This window comes from Rhinopithecus roxellana, chromosome 9 (genome assembly GCF_007565055.1).
Source record: "Rhinopithecus roxellana isolate Shanxi Qingling chromosome 9, ASM756505v1, whole genome shotgun sequence".
Lineage (NCBI taxonomy): Eukaryota > Metazoa > Chordata > Mammalia > Primates > Cercopithecidae > Rhinopithecus > Rhinopithecus roxellana.
Genome location: NC_044557.1, coordinates 102074151 through 102093534, shown reverse-complemented (window position 1 = coordinate 102093534; position 19384 = coordinate 102074151). Strand labels below are relative to the sequence as shown.

Sequence of the window (19384 nt, the reverse complement as noted above, 5' to 3'; positions counted from 1 at the left end):
GTTCAAGCGATTCTCCTGCCTCAGCTTCCCAAGCAGCTGGGATTACAGGCATCTGCCACCATGCTCAGCTAATTTTTTATACTTTTAGTAGAGATGGGGTTTCACCATGTTGTCCAGGCTGGTCTCAAACTCCTGACCTCAGGTGATCCACCTGCCTTGGCCTCCCAAACTGTTGGGATTACAGGCGTGAGCCACAGCGCCAGGTCAAGATATGTTTTTGATAAGGAAAGTTGTAAAAAGCATGAAAATGTGTATTTGCTGAGAAAAAATAATTTCATCCATCTAGCTTAGAAGATATTTAAAGGTTGTTTCAAAATGAAGGAATTTTTTTAAGATACAGATAAAACTAAACTAATATAGCAAACTGGAAAAAGAAAAATAGAAAAAAATGGCTGGGTGCAGTGGCTCATGCCTGTAATCCCAGCACTTTGGGAGGCAGAAACGGGTGGATCACTTGAGGTCAGGAGCTCAAGACCAGCCAGGCCAACATAGTGAAACCCTGTCTCTACTAAAAATACAAAAATCAGCCAGGCGTGGTAGTGTACGCCTGTAGTACCAGCTACGCAGGAGGCAGGAGGCTTAGTCATGAGAATCGCTTGAGCCCAGGAGGCGGTGGTTGCAGTGAGCCAAGATCATGCCACTGTACTTGAGTCTTGGTGATAGTGCAAGATTCTTGTCTAAAAAAAAAAAAAAAAAAAGAAAGAAATGATGAGAGATTATAAAAGGTTTATGAAAATCCAATTTGTTTATAAGCTTTTATTAAAATTAGCTTTAGTTTTAGTATTGGTAATACACTAATACAAAAGCAAAATTTGGAGTGAGGTTCCAAGATGACTGAATAGGAACAGCTCCAGTCTACAGCTCCCAGAGTGAGCAACGCAGAAGATGGGTGATTTCTGCATTTCCAACTGAGGTACTGGGTTCATCTCACTGGGGCTTGTTGGACAGTGGGCACAGAACAGTGGGTACAGCCCACGGAGTATAAGCCGAAGCAGGGCGAGGCATCGCCTCAACCAGAAGCTCAAGGGGTCAGGGAATTCCCTTTCCTAGCCAAGGGAAGCTGTGACAGACGGCACCTGGAAAATTGGATCACTCCCACCCTAATACTGCACTTTTCCAATGGTCTTAGCAAATGGCACACCAGTAGATTATACACTGCGCCTGGCTCGGTGGGTCCCATGCCCACAGAGACTTGCTCATTGCTAGCACAGCAGTCTGAGATCAAACTGCAAGGCAACAGCGAGGCTGGGGGAGGGGTGCCCACCATTGCTGAGGCTTGAGTGCCTAAACAAAGCAGCCAGGAAGCTTGAACTGGGTGGAGCCCACCTCAGCTCAAGGAGGCCGGCCTGCCTCTGTAGACTCCAACTCTGGGGCCAGGGCGTAGCTGAACAAAAGGCAACAGAAACTTCTACAGACTTAAATGTCCCTGTTTGACAGCTTTGAAGAGAGCACAGAGTTTGAGATCTGAGAACGGACAGACTGCCTCCTCAAGTGGGTCCCTGATGCCTGAGTAGCCTAACTGGTAGGCACCTCCCAGGAGGGGCCCACTGACACCTCATACGGCCAGGTGCCCCTCTGAGATGAACTCTCTAGAGGAACGATCAGGCAGCAACATTTGCTGTTCTGCAATATTTGCTGGTCTGCAGCCTTGGCTGGTGATACCCAGGCAAACACGGTCTGGAGTGGACCTCCAGCAAACTCCAACAGACCTGCAGCTGAGGGTCCTGACTGTTAGAAGGAAAACTAACAAATAGAAAGGACATCCACACCAAAACCCCATCTGTACGTCATCATCATCAAAGACCAAAGGTAGATAAAACCACAAAGATGGGGAGAAACCAGAGGAGAAAAGTTGAAAATTCTAAAAATCAGAGCACCTCTTCTCCTCCAAGGGAACATAGCTCCTCGCCAGCAATGGAGCAAAGCTGGATGGAGAAACACTTAGATGAGTGGAGAGAAGAAGGCTTCAGACAATCAGCAATAACAAACTTCTCCGAGCTGAAGGAGAATGTTTGAACTCGTCACAAAGAAGCTAAAAACATTGAAAAAAGATTAGACGAATGGCCAACTGGAATAAACACCATAGAGAAGTCCTTAAATGACCTGATGGAGCTGAAAACCATGGCACAAGAACTACATGATGCATGCACAAGCTTCAGTAGCCGATTTGATCAACTGGAAGAAAGGGTATCAGTGGCTGAAGATCAAATGAATGAAATGAAGCCAGAAGTTTATAGAAAAAAGAAAGAACAAAGCTTCCAAGAAATATGGGATTATGTGAAAAGACCAAATCTACATCTGATGGGCATACCTGAAAGTGACAGGGAGAATGGAACCAAGTTGGAAAACATTCTTCAGGATATTATCCAGGAGAACTTCCACAACCTAGCAAGGCAGGCCAACATTCAAATTCAGGAAATACAGAGAATGCCACAAAGATACTCCTTGAGAAAAGCAACTCCAAGGCACATAAATGTCAGATTCACCAAAGTTGAAATGATGGAAAAATTGTTAAGGGCAGCCAGAGAGAAAGGCTGGGTTACACACAAAGGGAAGCTCATCAGAGTAACAACAGATCTCTCGGCAGAAACTCTACAAGCCAGAAGAGAGTGGGGGCCAATATTCAACATTCTTAAAGAAAATAATTTTCAACCCAGAATTTCACACCCAACCAAACTAAGCTTCATAAGTGAAGGAGAAATAAAATCCTTTACATACAAGCAAATGCTAAGAGATTTTTGTCACCACCAGGCCTGCCTTACAAGAGCTCTCGAAGGAAGCACTGAACAAGGAAAAGAACAACCAGTACCAGCCACTGCAAAAACAGGCCAAAATGTAAAGACCATCGATACTAGGAAGAAACTGCATCAACTAACGAGCAAAATAACCAGCTAACATCATAATGACAGGATCAAATTCACACATAATAATATTAACCTGAAATGTAAATGGACTAAATGCTCCAATTAAAAGACACAGACTGGCCGGGCGCGGTGGCTCAAGCCTGTAATCCCAGCACTTTGGGAGGCCGAGACAGGCGGATCACAAGGTCAGGAGATCGAGACCATCCTGGCTAATACGGTGAAACCCCATCTCTACTAAAGAATACAAAAAAAAAAACTAGCCGGGCGACGAGGTGGGCGCCTGTAGTCCCAGCTACTTGGGAGACGGAGGCAGGAGAATGGCGTAAACCTGGGAGGCGGAGCTTGCAGTGAGCTGAGATCCGGCCACCGCACTCCAGCCTGGGCGACAGAGCCAGACTCCGTCTCAAAAAAACAAAAAAAAGACACAGACTGGCAAATTGGATAAAGAATCAAGACCCATCAGTCTGCTGTATTCAGGAGACCCATCTCATGTGCAGAGACACACACAGGCTCAAAATAAAGGGATGGAGGAAGATCTACCAAGAAAATGGAAAACAAAAAAAAAAAGCAGGGGTTGCAATCCTAGTCTCTGATAAAACAGACTTTAAACCAACAAAGATCAGAAGAGACAAAGAAGGCCATTACATAATGGTAAAGGGATCAATTCAACAAGAAAAGCTAACTATCCTAAATATATATGCACCCAATACAGAAGCACCCAGATTCATAAAGCAAGTCCTTAGAGATTTACAAAGAGACTTAGGCTCCCACACAATAATAATGGGAGACTTTAACGCCCCACTGTCAACATCAGACAGATCCACGAGACAGAAAGTTAACAAGGATATCCAGGAATTGAACTCAGCTCTGCACCAAATAGACCTAATAGACATCTACAGAACTCTCCACCCCAAATCAACAGAATATACATTCTTCTCAGCATCACACTCCACTTATTCCAAAATTGACCACATAATTGCAAGTAAAGCATTCCTCAGCAAATGTAAAAGAACAGAAATTATAATATAACAAACTGTCTATCAGACCACAGTGCAATCAAACTAGAACTCAGGATTAAGAAACTCACTCAAAACCGCTCAACTACATGGAAACTGAACAACCTGCTCCTGAATAACTACTGCATACATAACGAAATGAAGGCAGAAATAGAGATGTTCTTTGAAACCAATGAGAACAAAGATACAACATACCAGAATCTCTGGGGCATATCTAAAGCAGTGTGTAGAGGGAAATTTATAGCACTAAATGCCCAGAAAAGAAAGCAGGAAAGATCTAAAATTGACACTCTAACATCACAATTAAAAGAACTAGAGAAGCATGAACAAACACATTCAAAACCTAGCAGAAGGCAAGAAATAACTAACATCAGAGCAGAACTGAAGGAGATAGACACAAAAAAACCATCAAAACATCAACAAATCCAGGAGCTGGTTTTTTGAAAAGATCAACAATATTGATAGACTGCTAGTAAGGCTAATAAAGAAGAAAAGATCCCTTGTAAGTTGGAATCCTAGGTATTTTATTCTCTTTGAAGCAATTGTGAATGGAAGTTCATTCATGATTTGGCTCTCTGTTTGTCTGTTACTGGTGTATAAGAATGCTTGTGATTTTTGCACATTAATTTTGTATCCTGAGACTTTGCTGAAGTTGCTTATCAGCTTAAGGAGATTTTGGGCTGAGACAATGGGGTTTTCTAAATATACAATCACGTCATCTGCAAACAGGGACAATTTGACTTCTTCTTTTCCTAACTGAATACCCTTGATTTCTTTCTCTTGCCTGATTGCCCTAGCCAGAACTTCCAACACTATGTTGAATTGGAGTGGTGAGAGAGGGCATCCCTGTCTTGTGCCAGTTTTCAAAGGGAATTTTTCCAGTTTTTGCCCTTCAAGGAGAACTACAAACCACTGCTCAGTGAAATCAAAGAGGACACAAACAAATGGAAGAACATACCATGCTCATGGATAGGAAGAATCAATATTGTGAAAATGGCCATACTGCCCAAGGTTATTTATAGATTCAATGCCATCCCCATCAAGCTACCAATGAGTTTCTTCACAGAATTGGAAAAAACTGCTTTAAAGTTCACATGGAACCAAAAAAGAGCCTGCATTGCCAAGACAATCCTAAGTCAAAAGGACAAAGCTGGAGGCGTCACGCTACCTGACTTCAAACTATACTACAAGGCTACAGTAACCAAAACAGCATGGTACTGGTACCAAAACAGAGATATAGACCAATGGAACAGAACAGAGTCCTCAGAAATAATACCACACATCTACAGCCATTTGATCTTTGACAAACCCAAGAGAAACAAGAAATGGGGAAAGGATTCCCTATTTAATAAATGGTGCTGGGAAAATTGGCTAGCCGTAAGTAGAAAGCTGAAACTGGATCCTTTCCTTACTCCTTATACGAAAATTAATTCAAGGTGGATTAGAGACTTAAATGTTAGACCTAATACCATAAAAACCCTAGAAGAAAATCTAGGTAGTACCATTCAGGACATAGGCATGGGCAAGGACTTCATGTCTAAAACACCAAAAGCAACGGCAGCAAAAGCCAAAATTGACAAATGGGATCTCATTAAACTAAAGAGCTTCTGCACAGCAAAAGAAACTACCACCAGAGTGAACAGGCAACCTACAGAATGGGAGAAAATTTTTGCAATCTACTCATCTGACAAAGGGCTAATATCCAGAATCTACAAAGAACTCAAACAAATATACAAGAAAAAAACAAACAACCCCATCAAAAAGTGGGCAAAGGATATGAACAGACATTTCTCAAAAGAAGACATTCATACAGCCAACAGACACATGAAAAAATGCTCATCATCACTGGCCATCAGAGAAATGCAAATCAAAACCACAATGAGATACCATCTCACACCAGTTAGAATGGCAATCATTCAAAAGTCAGGAAACAACAGGTGTTGGAGAGGATGTGGAGAAATAGGAACACTTTTACACTGTTGGTGGGATTGTAAACTAGTTCAACCATTATGGAAAACAGTATGGCAATTCCTCAAGGATCTAGAACTAGATGTACCATATGACCCAGACATCCCACTACTGGGTATATACCCAAAGGATTATAAATTATTCTACTACAAAGACACATGCACACGTATGTTTACTGCGGCACTATTCACAATAGCAAAGACTTGGAATCAACCCAAATGTCCATCTGTGACAGACTGGATTAAGAAAATGTGGCACATATACACCATGGAATACTATGCAGCCATAAAAAAGGATGAGTTTGCGTCCTTTGTAGGGACATGGATGCAGCTGGAAACCATCATTCTTAGCAAACTATCACAAGAACAGAAAACCAAACACCGCATGTTCTCACTCATAGGTGGGAACTGATCAATGAGATCACTTGGACTCGGGAAGGGGAACATCACGCACTGGGGCCTATCATGGGGAGGGGGGAGGGGGGAGGGACTGCATGGGGAGTTATACGTGATATAAATGATGAATTGATGGGTGCTGACGAGTTGATGGGTGCAGCACACCAACATGGCACAAGTATACATATGTAACAAACCTGCAGGTTATGCACATGTACCCTAGAACTTAAAGTATAATAAAAAATAAAAATAAAAAATAAAAAATAAAAAAAAAGAAGAAAAGAGAGAGGAATGAAATAGACACAATAAAAAATGATAAAGGGGGTATCAACACCGATCCCACAGAAATACAAACTACCATCAGAGAATACTATAAACACCTCTATGCAAATAAACTAGAAAATCCAGAAGAAATGTATACATTCCTGGACACATACACCATCCCAAGACTAAACCAGGAAGAAGTTGAATCCCTGAATAGACCAATAACAGACTCTGAAACTGAGGCAATAATTAATAGCCTACCAACCAAAAAAAGTCCAGAAACAGATGGATTCACGGTCAAATTGTATCCCAGAGGTACAAAGAGGAGCTGGTACCACTCCTTCTGAAACTATTCCAATCAATAGAAAAAGAGGGAATCCTCCCTAACTCATTTTATGAGGCCAGCATCATCCTGATACGAAAGCCTGGCAGAGACCCAACAAAAAAAGAGAATTTTAGACCATTATCCCCGATGAACATGGATGCAAAAATCCTCAATAAAATACTGGCAAATCGAATCCAGCAGCACATCAAAAAGATTATCCACTATGATCAAGTGGGCTTCATCCTGGGATGCAAGGCTAGTTCAACATAAGCAAATCAATAAACGTAATCCAGCATATAAACAGAACCAAAGAGAAATACCACATGATTATCTCAATAGATGCAGAAAAGGCCTTCGATAAAATTCAACAACTCTTCATGCTAAAAACTCTCAATAAATTAGGTATTGATGGGATGTATCTTAAAATAGCAAGAGCTATTTATGACAAACCCACAGCCAATATCATACTGAATGGGCAAAAACTGGAAAAATTCCCTTTGAAAACTGGCACACGACAGGGATGTCCTATGTCACCCCTCCTATTCACCACAGTGTTGGAAGTTCTAGCCAGGGCAATCAGGCAGGAGAAAGAAATAAAGGGTATTCAATTAGGAAAAGAGGAAGTCAAATTGTCCCTGTTTGCAGATGACATGATTGCATATTTAGAAAACCCTCTCGTCTCAGCCCAAAATCTCCTTAAGCTGATAAGCAACTTCAGCAAAGTCTCAGGATACAAAATCAATGTGCAAAAATCACAAGCATTCCTATACACCAATAACAGACAAACACAGAGCCAAATCATGAGTGAACTCCCATTCACAATTGCTTCAAACAGAATAAAATACCTAGGAATCCAACTTACAAGGGATGTGAAGGACCTCTTCAAGAAGAACTACAAAGCACTGCTCAATGAAATAAAAGAGGACACAAACAAATGGAAGAACATTCCACGCTCATGAATAGGAAGAATCAATATTATGAAAAGGGCCATACTTCCCAAGGTAATTTATAGATTCAATGCCACCCCATCAAGCTACCAATGACTTTCTTCACAGAATTGGAAAAAACTACTTTAAAGTTCATATGGAACCAAAAAAGACCCTGCATTACCAAGACAACCTAAGCCAAAAGAACAAAGCTGGAGGTGTCACCCTACCTGACTTCAAACTATACTACAAAGCTACAGTAACAAAAACAGCATGGTACTGGTACCAAAACAGAGATATAGACCAACGGAACAGAAGAGAGCTGTCAGAAATAATACCATACATCTACAACCATCTGATCTTTGACAAACTTGGCAAAAACAAGAAATGGGGAAAGGATTCCCTATTTAATGGTGCTGGGAAAACTGGCTAGCCATATGTAGAAAGCTGAAACTGGATCCCTTCCTTACACCTTATACAAAAAGTAATTCAAGATGGATTAAAGACTTAAATGTTAGACCTAAAACCATAAAACCCCTAGAACAAAACCTAGGCAATATCATTCAGGACATAGGCATGGGCAAGGACTTCATGTCTAAAACACCAAAAGCAAGGGCAACAAAAGCCAAAATTGAGAAATGGATCTAATTTAACTAAAGAGCTTCTGCACAGCAAAAGAAATTACCATCAGAGTGAAAAGGCAACCTACAGAATGGGAGAAAGTTTTTGCAATCTACTCATCTGACAAAGGGCTAATATCCAAAATCTACAAAGAACTTAAAAATCAAACAACCCCATGAAAAAGTGGGCGAAGGATATGAACAGACACTTCTCAAAAGAAGACATTTATGCAGCCAACAGAAACATGAAAAAAGGATCATCGTCACTGGTCATCAGAGAAAGGCAAATCAAAGCCAGAATGAGATACCATCTCACACCAGTTAGAATGGCGATCATTAAAAAGTCAGGAAACAACAAATGCTGGAAAGGATGTGGAAAAATAGGAACACTTTTACACTGTTGGTAGGACTGTAAACTAGTTCAACCATTGTGGAAGACAGTGTAGCGATTCCTCAAGGATCTAGAACTAGAACTACCATTTGACCCAGCCATCCCATTACTGGGTACATACCCAAAGGATTATAAATCATGCTGCTATAAAGACACATGCACACATGTTTACTGCGGCACTATTCACAATAGCAAAGACTTGGAACAAACCCAAATGCCCATCAATGATAGACTGGATTAAGAAAATGTGGCATATATACACCATGGAATACTATGCAGCCATAAAAAAGGATGAGTTCACGTCCTTTGTAGGGACATGGATGAAGCTGGAAACCATCATTCTGAGCAAACTATCGCAAGGACAGGAAACCAAACACAGCATATTCTCACTCGTAGGTGGGAACTGAACAGTGAGAACACTTGGACACAGGATGGGGAACATCACACACCAGGGCCTTTCATGGGGTGGGGGGAGGGGGAAAGGATAGCATTAGGAGATATACCTAAAGTAAATGACGGGCTAATGGGTGCAGCACAACCAAATGGCACAGGTATACATATGTAACAAACCTGCACGTTGTGCACATGTATCCTAGAACTTAAAGTATAAAAAAAAAAGTAGTAAAATTTGGTTTTCTCTTTTGAACAAGAATTTTGTGTAGTATTAAGAAGAGAGAGCAAATATGTTTGTTTACCTTTTAAGTAAACTGCAAAAAATGAAAGAGGGGAGAGAAGAAACAGATTCCATCTCATGCTATCTTTACTAAGATTTCTGATTGTGTGGAAAACAGAGTCACTCCTCTGTCGAAGAATAAAGGGTTTTGCTTTTAAAAACCTTTTAATTACCACTTTGGCTAAAAGTATGACGATTATTTTACAGTGATCTTTGATCCTATTTTGATTAAGTGCTTTAAATCTTTGACAAATTGGATGCACTTCCAAAATCAAATTTCGAATTCAAAGTTAAGTCTTGACCTCAAACTAACTCTGGAACGTTACACAGAGGGTCCTTGCAGCATCCAAAAGAGAGGTAATAAACAAGCTTATCTGGTAAGTTAAATTACATGGGAGTCATTGTCAAATAAGAAATGCTGTTTAACCTTCTTTGAGTTATAGTTTATGGATATGTTACTAATATATATTCCAAAATTGCATGAGCCTCCTAAAATTCTGGAGTGTCTTGGTATGTTATCAGTCCTAATTATGGTGATTATTTAAATTAATTATCGTAAGCCACAGAAATAACCAAATTTTCTTGTCAACTGTGTCTTTAACCATGGCCATTTTAAGTCATTTCCACAGTTAACTGCTGAATTCTGGTGCATTTTCAACCAAGCAGCCTGTTCATTAATCCCCTACAACTGAATCTCCATAATAACTGATATATTCATCCATGTACAAGAAGTGTCAACAACTGTACAGATTCTTCCCCATTTAGCCAGTAGGTAATCTAGAGCAATTCTATTATCTAGTACAACTTTAGTAAGACAATTTAAAGGATTTTGTTGTGCAACCATAGCCTTTGCAGTAGAATCTACTATAAAACCTATTATGAGGGATATTATCAAAAGAAAGATCTTTGGTGCAAGAGCTAAAGAGTCAAAAATCAATGATAATGTGATAGATGCAACTAGTTAGCTGAAAACACAAAGAGAACAGTGATCCTTGAAATGTGTCTCAGGATTAAACCCTACTGAAAAGCAGAGGGAGGAAGCAAAAAGAGACAGAAAAGAAAAAGAAGAAAATTAAACACAATGGAAGAGTGACAACTGGCAGAAGTAAAAGCAGACTTTAGAAACAATAACAGGATGCCATGAAGCAGAACTCCTTACACAGCAGAAAAGTGTTTACCATAACTACAAGGAATGAATGAGAACAGAGTAGAAAAGTCTGAGAGCACTGAGGAGGGAGGGGCAGACTAAGCCCAACACATTTCACTACCACTATGACGCAGTCTAAAAAGCATGCCAACTGAAACAGCAGTGTTCTGGAGGCATTTGGTTTAATGACTAGCATGTCTACAAATAGAAGTAGCCCCAAAGAAACTTATTGTATTAAAATACAGTATATAAGGACTCTGACATCTGGTAGAAACTAAATTATGCTCATTATACTTTTACTAAGGCAGATAAAAAATGCAGTATGTTCAAATATTTTATCATCAAAAGCAATCAAAGTAAATGTCTCAGAGCTTAGGAGAAATGATTTTGTTACCTACAGTCTTTTATCTACAAGAACCTCTTACTCTTACCTCTTATTGTCTGTCTGAGGTAATTTCAATATATTTTTACGTGTTTTCCTTTACTTAAAGCAGACATAAACCTGTGAGTCAAAGACAAGGCTAGAGTCCTATAAAGCTACATACTAACTAATTCAGATGACTTGGGCAAGATGCTAATAAAATCTACACTCAAGGATTTAGTCCCTATTTGTTCAAGTTATGTTATACCCAAACATACCAAAGGAAACCAGACAAGAGTGTGCTTATGCAAACTCATCACTATTTTTAGAAGAATGAAAACAATCTCCACTAACAATGGCAAAATATCACACCATCCCAAACTTTCAAGATCATGATCTGTAGTTCCACCTGACCCTCTGGATGACCCTATAAATTGCTGACTTCATATTACTTCAATTTTCCTATCCACAAATTTGTTCAGAAAAATTTGTCACAAAAAATAGGCAATAAATGACTATTAAGGTGAAAAACAGCAAATTAATACTGGTAAATTAAACTATAGATATAAGTGTTTGACTTACCTGGAAGCCGTATTTCCCAAATTTCTAATATTTAGAATTTAGTCAAGAACTGAGAAGTGAAGACACAACACAATCAAGGAAAACAATTACCCAAAAGTTTAACAGAGAGGTGAAGAGTCTGATACATAAGGAATCACCTTTCTGTCCTCCTTTTAATTTCCCTTCCCTTGAATCTGAACTGGTTTTAGTGATTTGCTTGACCAATTACATGCAGCAGAAATCATGTTCTGGAACTTCGAAAGCTAGGTCATAACAAGTCTGTGGTAGGATGAATAATGACCCCCAAAGATATCCCACATTCTAATTCCCTAACCTGTAAACACATTACATTATATGCCAAAAAGAATTTTGCAAATGTAATTAAATTAAGGATTTTGAGAGAGTGAGATTATCCTGGATTATCCAGGTAAAACCTAAATATAATCATGAGGGTTCTTATAATAGGGAGGCAAAAAAGTCAATGAGGGAGCAGAGATTTTAGTGATGTGTCCAGGAACTAAGGAATCCCAAAAGATGAAAGAAGCATAGAACATACTCTCCCCTGGAGTCTCTAGAAAGACAGAACCTTGCTGACACTTTGATTTTAGTCCCTTAAGACTTATTTTGGACTTTGAACTTTGAGAACTCTAAGAGAATATGTTGTTTTATGCCACTGTATTTGTGGTGTTACAGCAGCAATAGAAAACTAATACAAGCCGGGCGTGGTGGCTCACGCCTGTAACCCTAGCACTTTGGGAGGCCAAGTCGGGCAGATTACCTGAGGTCAGGAGTTCGAGACCAGCCTGGCCAATAAGGCGAAACCCCATCTCTACTAAAAATACAAAAATTAGCCAAGCGTGGTGGCATGCACCCGTAGTCCCAGCTACTCAGGGAGGCTGAAGCAAAACAATCACTTGAACCCGGGAGGCAGAGGTTGCAGTGAATCGAGATCACACCACTGCACTCCAGACTGAGTGACAGCACGAGACTCTGTCTCAAAAAAAAGAAAGAAAACTAATACAAAGTCTTACAGCTTCGACCCAGCCCCCTTGGAACATTTTCTCTAGGAGCCCTGACCTAAGTATTACAACCATGCTAACACTGTCATGCTGATGAGGCCACATACATCTCCTTGGGTCAACAGTTCCAGTTGAGTCCAGCCCTCTAGTCATCTCTACCAAAGTGCCAGACATGTAAATAAACCGATGTTGGACCTTCTGACCAGACCATCAGCCAGCCAAAGTTTATGTAATGACCTCCAAAAAGGCCATAAGAAACAGCATCCAGCTGAGCCCTGCCTATATCCTTTTTTCTTTTATTTTTTTATTTCCTATGAACTCTCTACCTGCAACTGTCTATATTCTTGATCTACAAAATCATCAGATATAATAGAAGGGTTGTTACTTGAAGTCACACATAACTCTGGACATCAGTTATATGTAAGTGATGATTAAACATTGTTAAATAGCATATATGCCTTTTATAATGGAAAAAAAAAACTTTACTTGATTATCTGTCTTCTACTGGCAGTAATCCCTAGTAATAAGACCAATCCAACATAACATACCCAGTAACTCTAAAGAACTCAGAATTAAGTTCGCTGGAATATACTACTGTAATTACATTCTTTCCATACTGGTAAAATAACTGATTGTAGCAAAGCTTCATTTAACTGAGCCTAACTCAACTTATAGAAGCCCATGGCTCATCAGAGATCTCTCACTCCTCTTGCCTCAATTCATACTTCTTATCCACGTCCTTGTTCTTCCCCTCTTGCCGGGCCTAGGTGGAGCTATACTTCCCTTTTTCCCTTTTACTATCTCAACAAAGGCACTGAAATATCTTTATTCAAGTATCTGAATTTGGAGTATAAAATGTTTTTCTCGCCCTTTTTCTTACTGGACAAAAGCAAACTATTCTCAATCCATTCCAGAGGCTAACAGCTTAAAATAATTTATATTTTCGGCTAGGCGTGGTGCTCACGACTGTAATCCCGGCACTTTGGAAGGCTAAGCTGAGCGGGTCGCCTGAGGTCAGGAGTTCGAGACGAACCTGGCCAAGATGGTGAAACCCCACCTCCACTAATAATACAAAACTTAGCCAGGCGCAGCGGTGCACCTCTGCAATCCCAGCTTGAACCCGGGAGACGCAGGTGCACTGAGCCGAGATTGCACCACTGCACTCCACCCTGGGCAACAGAATGAGACTCTGTCTCAAAAAATAAAAAAATAAAAAATAAAGAATTTTTATTTTCTCACATAATCCTGAGCAATGGGCTGAAAAAAAATGAGGATAATCTTGTTAAAGGTCCAAGATCTCTAGTGAACAGGGATTCCATAAGAAATCCTAATTTATTTTTAAGTGTTCTAGATATTCAATTTAGTATAAGCTCTTTATCTTCCACTCTTTCATTTTGTCAAAGTCCTCTTAAACTTTGGCAAGTTCTCAAAACAAAACTCTTCACCCTACCTTAAACAATCACAAAAACCAGGGGACTACAAGATTAAAGTTTAGAATTATTTGGTTAATGTATACAGATGTAGCTAAATGGTAAAAAATGTCAAAAGCACACAATTACCACTCATATAGAAGAACCAAAAAATGCAAGCTAATTAAGATATAACATTGATAGAAAAACTGCTCTGTTCACCACAATACGTATTTTATTTCCTACATGTAAAAAGAATCTCATTTTTAAAATATCTTAAGTATACATATTATAACAAAAATATTCCCTAAGAGGCTCTTTTTTTCAAAACATATTTCTCATTGTACCTCTCCAATACCAGTTCTTGTCTCCCTGTGTAACTCTCTGATGAACGTTAATTACACCACCTTAAAGTATGGAAGCCAGCCTCAAAGATACCCCCAATGATTCCCACTCCCTTGTATTCACACCTTGTGTAGTACTCTCCCACAATGTGTCAGGACAAAAGAGATGGACTATCACTTCTAAGACTGCGTTATAAAAGTCTGTGGCTTCCAGCTTTGGTGCTCACAGGTGCTGTCTTGCAAACACACTCGCTCTCTCTCGCTCTCTCATCACTTGCTCTAGAGGAAACCCACTGCCATGTCATGAGACTACTCAGGCAGCCCTGTGAAGGACAACATGGGAGGGAATTGAGACATCCAGTCAACAGCCATGTGAGTGAGACTTCTTGGAAATGGATCCTCCAGCCCCAGTCAAGACTTCAGATGATGCCACCCCAGCTGAGAGCTTGATTTCAACTTCATAAGATCCTGGTCCAGAAATACTCAACTAAGATGCTATAGGATTCATGAGCCTCAGAAATTAGGAGCTAATACATGCTTGTTTTAAGCCACTGAGTTTTAGGATAATTTGTTCTACCACAATGGATAACTAATACAATGAGCACTGTCTATCTTTCAATACCAAATTGCTAATTTTAAAAGCTTTTAAAAATAATTAGAAATGGAAATATTAATTACAAAAATTGGGAAGAAAATTTGTTTTAAAATTTTTGGCTAACATTGAAAAGCAACTGTAATAATGTCAGCTTGCCAGTACTGCTTGTAAAAACATGAATAATGCTCTATCAGCAGAATATGGTCTGTTTCTGGAAGAAGAGCGATCAGGCTGAGCAGGTAAATTCAAGGCGCAACCTCAACTTTTTTTAAAATTGGGGAAGAAATCAGTTTGTAATTTTAAAAATCACAATATTCTATTTAACTATGATAAGACATCCCACAAGGTCTGCCTTATCTATTACAAGCTGATTCCAAAGTTTTAGCTCATCACAGATGATATCACATGCCTACTGATAAACATATAAGAAAGATAAGGGCAAATGTGCCAAATATCAACAGCACATTCCACTGCCGTATCAAAGCATGGATGATATTTTTTCAGTGACATTTCCATACCAAATCCAAAACACTTCATTAGTTTATACAAGCACCCTTTCTAAAGACACCTAAGCTTTCCTATGGCAAGAAATAGCTCTTTTAATGGAATTAATTTTGTTAGAAAGTGCACTTAGTTCATACACATTTAATACATTGGTTGAGTACTTGAAAACATTATTTGAAAAGCAACAATAAAAGAAAACATGGGAGTTTTTCACTTATCTGACTGGAAAAAAAAAATGTTGATTTCAGCAATGGAATGAGCTGTATGCATTCCCAACATAATAAAATCCCTTTTACCTTAAATGATTAATGAATAAGGTAATTTCCTAAGTGATGATCCTAGTTTTCTCCATAATAACTCTATGTATTGATACTGAAAATAAGTGAACACCAAGACTATACAAACAAAGCAGCAGCTGTGTCATTTGATTCATAGGACAATCATTTTGTCATCAACATCAGCAAAAATAGCTGATTTAAACTTTGATGTTCTTTAGCTTATAAACAAGAGAGATAAGCATCTGACTAACCATTGTTTCAAATATCATTGACTGTTTCTCCTGAGCAAAGAAAACAATTTAAATTACTAATTTCTCTCTCATATTAGTAACATAACTAACTTTAATTGATGCTAATGATCTCCATTGACTAAAGTGTTTAGGTCCTTTTCAGAATATTTAAAACCTCGTTAAATTTAAAAATATTATCTTTATTAGGAAATGTAGCATTGCTACTGCAATACTGCTGGCATGTACAAAAATAATAATGTATGAGAAAAAATTATTCAGTCACCTTGCAGGACATGATTTTCAAGAACTGCCATGAAACTATATTCATAGGGCCTTCCAATCTTGTAACTTGTTGACAATGTAGAATTTCCAAGAAATTACTTGGAAAAGGTAAAATGTGTGTTCAAATAATTGTGTCAGTGGAGAAAGGTTCAAAAGTTAATGTTCTAGTACATGACCGACTATATTATTTTCCAAGGAGCATACTTTCAAAATTGACTATTTTTGAACTGCATACTGAGTGCACACATAGATTACAAATGTGCTAGTGTTTATGATTCCATATAACATCATGATTACATATTCAATAACGGAATTAATCGGATGTTACATTTTCCTGTAAAAGCACTGTGGGTAAACAATGTCTGGAATCAATCAACCACTGTAAATTGGTCCACAATTCCCTGAACCGAGGGGGGAAAAATGTGATTAAAAGCCACAACTAAAACAAGTTTCTGAAGTAGTACAGATAACGTCATGCTTACATGAGGTAGATAATTCTTTCCTCCATTCCTGCACATCAGCTAAAGATACACTTTCAAGTCTGGCAAATCAAATGCCATGATCCAAATCAATATGCTCTATACTTTGGAATCTATGAGATGTTTTATGTACATACCAAGTTTAGAGGGGGAAGTAAACTTTTTTAAAACTTTCAAACACATCAGAATGTAATACAAACTGAAGCAATGTGTTTTGTTTACATAACTGTATTTAAGTGGCAGAAATATTTTAAGACATCCACTTCAGTCGTCTGCTCCTTTCATCTTTTTTATTTTCTGAACTTTTAGCCTTTTCACCTAGACTCAAATTCTGACCTACCCCATTCTGGACTTCTTTTAGAAATACCCTATTTTAACATGCCAGCTTAAAAATTGTTTTGCTTTCATCGTTCCAAATTATTTTGGAGCACAAGTCTGACATCTACTGCAGAGCCACAGATTTCCAAAAAATACACCTCCTTATTTCATTCTTTCAACCTCTGGGAAAAACCAAAACTGGAGTTTAACTTGAATCTATCTTTCCAGTTTCTGGGGAAAATGTTTCCTTTGGCTGCTGAAATTAACGCAACCAGAGGTGTGTGGAAACAAGCAGCTGAGAGCATCCCTGACTTCTGAAGCTACACGCCTTCTTTTGGCTACCCACCCATACATCTTCATTTGATAACCGTTCAAAAAGTTTCTTCCTGCCAGGCGGGTTTGTAGCACTTTCTGGGAGCAGGCACAGCATACAGGTGCACACTAGCAAGAAAGCAGCAAGGGCTAAGGGACAGGAGGGTTGGGGAGGAGAGGCACAGGGCAAATCAAAACACAATCCCAACAGTGTTAACTGGCATTTTAGGCCAAAGCTCCGGACTCTGAGGCTGGGGAGGAAATAGCCAGGCGCTGGCCTCGGCTGCCTGGCACGACCCGCGCCCGTCCTACCTGCCTGGGGGAAATTCGGGCGGCGGAAAGTCTCCCCGCCCCCAGCCGTCCCAGGCGTGGGGCCAGACAAGCCATGGGGGCGGAAGTGGGGCGGCAGCGGGGGTCCAAGATCCAGAGCCGCGGAGGGCTCCCGGTAGGCTGGCGGGAAGAGGAGGGCGCCGGAGCCCCCGGGCTCGCCCCCCACCAGTCCCCCCTTACCTTGGGCAATGGCAATGGACTCGAAGCGGTGCAGCTCTTTGAGCAGGCAGCTCCTCTCCGTGGAGTGCAGGCTGTAGATGAAGTCGCGCGCGCCCTGCGCCGTGTTCAGCGCCTCCATGGGCTCCTTCTTGGGGTGCGTGCCCAGCCGCCGGGGGCCGCCCGGGAAGCCTCCGGGGCCCGCGAGCCCCAGGAGCCCCCGCCCGCAGCAGCACCAGGACGGCGGGCGGGGCGCGGCGGCGGCGGCGGCGGCGGCGGCGGCAGCAGCGGCCGGGCCCGGCCTCAGGCTGCGCGCGGTCCGGCTCCTCAGCAGCGGCAGCAGCCGAGACATGGCGAGCTGAGGAGCGGGAACCCCCGCGGCCGTCCGAGAGGGCGGTTTCTGGGGCGGCTGAGGGGAGAAGAAGGAGCTGGGCTCAGCTCGACCCCGCCCCGAGGTCCTCCTGCCAGGCAGCCGAGGCGCCGGGCACCATGCACTCCGCGGGCCCCAGCGCCTCTCGCCTCCTGTTCCGTCCCCCTTCCCTTCCAAAAGGCCCGCTGCGGCTCCGGCCCCTCCGATGGGAAAAACTTTCTCTGAGACGGCCGGGCCCGGACAGCGCCCGCAGAGGGCGGGCGGGCGGTGCGGGCGGGCGCCTCCTGGCTGAGGTGGAGCGGCGCGGGCGGGCGGGGCGGGCGAGTGTGTGTCTCTGCCAGTCTGATCTTCAAGAGGGATGAGTCAGCCACGCGCCGCCCTCCTCCAGCGCCGCCCTCCTCTCCCGCCGGCTTTCTCACCCTCTAGCCTCCCCAAGTCCCCACTCTGTAGGGTTCCCGAGCCCTCAAAGAAACCACGCTCCCGGGAAGCAGCAGCCGCCGCTACCCCTAGCGGCAGCAGAAGTGGGAACGGGGCGGGGCGAAGGGGGAAGGAGGTTGGGGGGGAGGGTGCGTGTTTGGGGGGAAAAGGGGGCGTGTTGAGCGGGGCTGCGCAGGCGCAGTCTGTAGGCTCTTGGGCCGCCCTCCCGCCTAGGGGAGGAGCGCGCACACGCGTCCCCTCCTGGCCGGTGCGTGAAGGTGGAAGGAGGTAGGGTGCGCCACCCTGTGCTGGCGTTAAATCTACAGGTCGGAATAGGGAAAAAGAGCTCTGGACCCCTAGCCCGCCAGGGTAGTACAGCTGTCACCCGGCCCCCAACCTGGGGCCAAGTCCACATCTGGAGCTCGTTCTGAAAGGTGCGCCGGCATGCGGCCCCGCTCTGGCCAGGCGGAGAACTGCGCTGCCGCCCCAGCCCGGGCGGGGTCACGGCGCTCTGCTCCGGAACGAAGCGCCCCAGCTGCGCCCTTTGCCAAGTCAGCGCCCACCGCCGCTTCGGCCGACCAGGCCGGCTCTGATGCACTCGCTCTGGGTGCCCCAAAGAGAAAGCGAGGCCAGTTCCACCCCTGCCCAAGGAGGGTCTGACACTGAACCCTTGACACGAGAACAGTCCTCCCCGTTCAGATTCCAGCAGCTGGCGTGCAAATTGTTAATGCTAGAGGCAGAGGCAAGAATGTCATAGATCTTTCCTAGCGGTTGCTTGTGATTTTTTTGTCTCCGTGCTAAAGCGGGAAGAATTCTTTGATTGTCCACGA

At 42.0% G+C, this 19384-nt stretch overlaps 1 protein-coding gene across 1 annotated transcript in view; it reads right to left on the bottom strand.

Annotated features, from left to right (window-relative positions):
- Nucleotides 1-18658, bottom strand: part of TMEM65 (transmembrane protein 65) — a 69706-nt gene extending 51048 nt beyond the window's left edge. The window contains exon 1 of the mRNA XM_010363896.2: nucleotides 17792-18658. Within this exon, the coding sequence (XP_010362198.2) occupies nucleotides 17792-18119 (328 nt within the window). The 5' untranslated portion in view covers nucleotides 18120-18658. The remainder of the gene's footprint in view (nucleotides 1-17791) is intronic.
- Between the last annotated feature and the right edge of the window lie 726 nt (nucleotides 18659-19384).